We start from the raw sequence: 5,937 nt of genomic DNA, 5'->3' as shown, positions 1-5,937 counted from the left end.
TGTCTTTGCGCGTGAGTTCTTTGAGTGTGCAACATGCACACACAAAGACAAAGACCCTCCCCCCGCCTGTGTAGGCTCCACAAGTATCTTGGGTCAAGTGCTACTAGCGCGTTAAGGGGGTAGGGTGGACATCCCCACACCGGGCCGTCTATGTCTCCCCAATACTGACGTTTCAGCGCAGCACCAGATACTCGTTTAAGGCAGAGTCGACCTAGGGGAGACCCAGGACCGGATTCGCTGATGCGTCACCGGTGCTGTCCGTGAATGGAACTAGGGGTCGCCGGCTTCGTGTAGCGCTGCGGCGCTAACCACTGCGCCACCGCTCCCCACACCACCACAACCACCACAACACACAACAACAACACAACAAATATCGGTGTTGTCACTTTTATTTGGTACACGAGACGGGAAATGGGTAAACGCCGTTGCCTCGCTTCGGCTGCATAGGACAACGTAGATCATCATTTGACGACAGCTCTGATGACTTCAACAACATCATCATCAGCAGCAACAACAACATCATCATCATCATCAGCAGCAGCATCAACAACATCATCAGCAGCATCAGTCTCAACGACTGGACGATAGCCATAACGCAACAGCAGGAACGTACTGTGACCACCCCCCCCAGCCCCCAACGCGTGCGACCACAACAGGAACAGCAACAGCCCGCTGAAGTAACACGCGGTAGGACAGCCAGCCACTCCGTGTGAAGAGGACTGCTAGGAGATGTTAACTCCCTCGCCTGGTGCGCAGGAGGTCGTGGTGCTCGATCCCGACCCTGACGACGCCTGCTGCTGTGTGTTTGGAGTTTGCAGTCTCTGTCTCTCTGTGTCTCTCTGTGTCTCTGTGTGTCTCTGTGTGTCTCTGTGTGTCTATCTGTATCTCTAGCTGTCTCTGTGTGTGTCTCTCTGTGTCTCTCTGTCTCTCTCTCTCTGTCTCTATATCTCTCTGTGTGTGTCTCTCTCTATCTCTCTGTCTCTATATCTGTCTGTCCATGTGTCTCTGTGTGTGTGTGTGTGTGTCTCTCTGTGTGTGTCTCTCTCTCTGTGTCTCTCTCTGTCGCTATATCTCTCTCTGACTATCCCCCCCACTCCGGCTCCTACGATTTGTTTTTTCCCCTTCCACATTTAAAATCATCATCAACAACGACGAGGAGTGTTAAGGAGTTATTTGGCCGCTGGAAATGTCCAGTCGACAACATCCAACTGTTGTTGAGCCGTTATCACCACTTGGGATAGCCACCTCGTTTCTGACAGACAAAAAAAACCGAGCTATGTCGTAGAAGCTCAATGGTGGTGGTGGTGGTGGGGACCTTACCTGCTAAACTACAAACATCGGAGACTTTTTCCCAGTCTCAAGACTGTGACCAACACCCCCCTCCCCAGCTACTATCCCCCTGCCAAGCGCTCAAGAGGGTCCTAGCCTCCGAAACGTTTGCACTCATTCGAACTTCAACGTGTCACCTTGCTGCTGCTGCTGCTGGCTGCTGTTGATGTGTTTTACTGTTGTGGAACGATCGACCATCTGTGCACAGCGACATCTTTACACCCCGAGCGGGCGATCCTCACTCCAAAACATCACTTTAAGTTATTCCCTCCCGGTAAAAATAAACCATCACTTCGTAAAATATCTCCCACGTAGACGTCCCCTCTCTCTGTTACAATTATTATATAATATATAAGGGTCGCGCCCACGATATAGATAGGCATTGCTTTTTGTAATATATATCGACACTTTTCTGTAATATATTAGCTTATGTTAAGTATGTACACGGCACGACACACACACACGCGCGTGTGTGCGTGCGTGTGTGTGGTCCGATCGTTATAGAAGACTTCACAGCATAAAGACGCGGCTGATCAAAACTTTGGGATTCAGTGTCGATTTTTTTTTAAAAGCGATAGTCGTTCCTATCGCACTCATTCGCGTCACTCATTCCATCTGACTGATTCTCGTTTCTTAGTCGTTCGTCTTGCCACGCGAAAATTGTCGATCCCGTCTCGAGTACGATTCGTTTACTCGCTCGACTTCATTTTCACCATACGCGCCCTCCCCCCCCCCTAACTCATTCACTCCGTCGTTCCTCAACTTCCCTCTCAGACTCATTCGCTCGCCCACTCGTTCGCAGACTCGTCTCACAAAGGCTGCTCGTGAAGGTGACTACGAAAAGTCTTTAAAAAGGCACGGGCCTCACGAAGTTTGGTGGACGAGTCCAAGGCACGTCGGGTAACCCATCCGAAAGCACAATCAGAATATTCATACTGGAGAAATCCGATGAGCTGTGAAGCTCTTGGTTTTTTTTGTTGTTGTTTAAAACAGATGTTCCAGTCCTATTCCAAGCGGAGCGAGTTTAAAACATTCCTTTTAAAAAGGCAAAGGACACAAGCCGTCCCCATTCACGTGGGCCCATCAACTAGGCCATCCGCTCACCCACCCAAGGGCTCTCACCCACCCAAGTCTCTCACCCACCCGCTCATTCGCACGTGCACCTCCTGACCCACCGACCCCATTCACTCCTGGGACCCAGGGGCTCTTAGCAGCAGAGCTATCCGACACGTAGGTGGCTTCACAGCTCCCTGCTCAAGTCTGGCACGCGGCTCGCAGAGCTGGGCAGAAGTCACAGCAGGGAGCGGCGATGATGGCGGTGGTTGAGGTTGTTGAGGTTTTTGTTGTTGTTGTTCAGCCAAAATAACCAATCTTTGACCCTGAATTGTTCGTCGATTTTGTTGTTGTTTTGGCATCATGACATTGGTGATCTCAGTCTCCTCCCTCCCTCATTATTATTAACATCACCACCACCACCATCATCACCATCAGCAGCCAAGATTGCTATATTTCAAGTGCAATAATCTTCATCAGCTACGGGAAAAAAAATCTATATATGATTATTATTATTAAGGCAAGGTGGATATCCCAGACACACACACACATATACAATATACAATATCCAACTATCATCATTCCAAACATCACAATCGGAGATTGTCCGTTAAGAGTCACACAACATGTGGAGGGCGTGACCTCCTCCTCCTCGTCCTCCTCGTGTCAAACAAGAGCAGTTTGAGATTCGACGTCCACAATTGACGACCGCGGATAAACTTTTTTCTGTTGAGGAGGAGACGCGCGCAGCTCCAACGTGAGCGGCGTGATAAGTGTGGCCATGAAGTCATCTCGCTCAGAGGGGAGACATCTCAAGCCCGCAGATATTCTTCGTACGTTTTGCTGCTGAAAAGTTATATCTCTCTCGCTCAGAGGGGAGACATCTCAAGCCCGCAGATCTTCTTGGTGCCTTCTGTTGCTGAGAAGTTTATCTCGCTCAGAGACATCTCAAGCCCGCAGATCTTCTTGGTACGTTTTGCTGCTGAAAAGTTATCTCTCTCGCTCAGAGGGGAGACATCTCAAAAGCACGTAGATATTATTGGTGCGTTCTGTTGCTGAGAAGTTATTCTCGCTCAGAGACATCTCAGCCCGACTTATCTTTTTGGTAAGTTCTGCTGCTGAGAAATATCTCTCGCCAAGCGGGAAGACGTCCGAGACTCGGGGGTCAGATTTTCTGTCATTCTCGAATCGAGTCCCACATCAACCCTCCTCCTCCTCCTCCACCACCACCAAGTTCTGACAAAGTCCTCAGCCTGCGCCGACACACACGGACGCGCTTGAACGACCCTCCACAGCGTTGGTCATCACCACCGACATCATCATCATCATCAGCACCAACAACCACCACCACCACCGCCACCACCATCACCACCACCTCCATCTCGTCAATGCTGCTGACTCTGCAGGTCGGAAAAGAGCGCTCGGAGCGCCGTGATCTCACGCACCAGCTGATCCTCGCGTCTCCGAAGCCTCTCGTTGTCCGCCGACAGCTGCAGTACCCGGCTCTGTGTCTCCTGCGAGCGCACCTTGGCCTTGTCACGACTCTTACGCACCGCGAGGTTGTTCCGCTGTCTCCTCAATCGGTACTCGTCGCTTGCCTTGTCCAGACACCGCTTGCCCGAGCCGCCGGCACCTCTCCTGCTGCCGCTGCCGCTGCCCTTGCCCGGTGACGGTGTCCCGCCGCTGCAGGACGTCTCAGACTCATCCTCGCTCGGCTCCATCTTCACCACCGCCATCCTCACGCCAGCGCCGCCGCCCGCAGCGGCCCCGCCACCACCGGCGGCGACCGAGGCGGACATCGGGAGTCCGTGGTTGCCGCCGAAGATCATCTCGAGGCGAGTCTCGGCGAGCTGCGGGTCACAGCCGAGCAGCGACTGCAGCGATCCGCCACCGCCAGGAGCGGCGTGGTGGTGGTGCTGGTGCTGGTGGTTGTTGTTGTTGTTGTGGCTCTTCTGGTGATGGAAGAAAAATCCGTCCGAATCGTCACACAGCTGCTGATGCTGCTGTTGCTGCTGCAGGAGCAGCTGTTGATGGCTCTGCTGCTGCTGCTGCTGCTGCATCTCGTGCAGCTGCATCTTACGATCGACCATCGCCTCCTCCTCTCCTTCCGCCTCCTCCTCCTCCTGCTGCTGCTGTGCCTCGTCGCCCTCCCCGTGGCTCTTGCAGTCGTTCTTGAAGAGGTCTCCGAGGAACTCGTCGGCGTAGAACTCTGAGAAGGTTCCCCCTATCTGCTGCGGAGCTGTGGATCCCACCTCGGGCGAGATGAAGGAGCTCAGGTCGATGGAATTCTCGTACGCGTCACCCAGCTGCTGCTGCTGATGGTGCTGCTGATGGTGCTGCTGATGGTGCTGCTGATGGTGCTGCTGGTGGTGCTGGTGGTGCTGATGAAGCTGACCCAAGGGCTCCAGCGAGGACAAGTGTGCACTGTCATTCAAAAGCATCAGCGTGGTGGCAGTAGCTTGATGCTGCTGCTGCTGCTGCTGGTGATGATGCTGCTGCTGCTGATGATGATGATGAAGAGGTGCCGATGGGGCTGCAGCTGCCTGTGCGGACGACGACGACGAGGAGGAGGCGGCGGCGGCGAGGTTGGCGGATTTGAGATCCTGCGAGAGGCTCACGTCCATCTCGTGGTAGAAGTTGGGGCTCTCGAGCTGAGAGTGCTGACGCATTGTGGCCGGGACTATTCGGAGACGTGCGAGGGGAGGGGGGCAGGAGAGAGAGAGAGAGGCGGACGGGGCGGGGGGGGGGGGTACGTCGACTGAGACCCTCTCTCGCCGACTCGCGGATGTCGTCTCGCTTGCTCTGGTCCTCCTACTCGCTTGGGCAGCGGCGATCAACGACGCTCGATGGTCCACGCACGGACACCGACTAGCGAGACTTAGGTCGAGTGACTGTGCGATTTTGACTGTGACGGAGCTCTTATTTATACCGACGGAGGGCGTGAACACAACCACACGCGCACTCACACACTCACACACTCGAACCATCATCACCAAACCACACCTCCCCCCACCACCACCACCACCACTCCTCCAGCATCACCCCACGCCACCCGAATCGTCACCGCCTCCCCCCACTCGCCCCCTCTTTCTCCCTCTCACCCCCCACTCACCCCCACCACCCCCACCCCCCTCCAGCTCATGACCCATTGACGTCATTACCTCGCCCATCTCCTCCCACCCCCCCTGTCTATCTCCCTCTGTCTATCTCCCTCTGTCTATCTCTATCTCCTACCGCCCTCCGTGTGTATATTCCACAATCGCTGTCGATCTGTGTCCCCAATGTCTATCTCCTAATCATATCTGCCTCTACGTCTATCTCCCTACCATCTTCTCTCCTGGCTTATCTTCCCAGCTCCTTACCCAATCTCAGGCCACGTATCCCTGTCTGTCAACTGCCCCCATCTCCCGCTATCTCCACCCCCTATCCCTCGTCTCACTGCACTATTTATAGAGATCTTTCTACATCTCCTCAATCCCCCCCCCCCTATATCTGTCTCATCTAGCTCTACTCTCCTGCATGCATCTCTCTCACTCTGCTGTCTCTCTATCTCCC

The 5,937-nt window shown here is 54.1% G+C and overlaps 1 protein-coding gene across 1 annotated transcript; it reads right to left on the bottom strand.

Annotated features, from left to right (window-relative positions):
• Positions 1-373: 373 nt before the first annotated feature.
• On the bottom strand, positions 374-5,356 carry LOC116957843 (uncharacterized). The gene has a single exon (XM_032980254.2). It carries the CDS (start codon positions 5,049-5,051, stop codon positions 3,768-3,770), a length of 1,284 nt encoding a protein of 427 aa, XP_032836145.2. The 5' UTR covers positions 5,052-5,356; the 3' UTR covers positions 374-3,767.
• Between the last annotated feature and the right edge of the window lie 581 nt (positions 5,357-5,937).

Source organism: Petromyzon marinus, chromosome 63 (assembly GCF_048934315.1).
Source record: "Petromyzon marinus isolate PM22_M1 ecotype Great Lakes invasive population chromosome 63, UKy_Petmar_22M1.pri1.0, whole genome shotgun sequence".
Taxonomy (NCBI): Eukaryota; Metazoa; Chordata; class Hyperoartia; order Petromyzontiformes; family Petromyzontidae; genus Petromyzon; species Petromyzon marinus.
Note: the sequence above shows the minus strand (reverse complement) of the source record. Positions and strands in the feature narration are given on the sequence as shown.

Excerpts from the sequence above, each read along its gene's own strand:
- LOC116957843 (XM_032980254.2), bottom strand. The coding sequence starts at position 5,051 with ATGCGTCAGCACTCTCAGCTCGAGAGCCCCAACTTCTACCACGAGATG.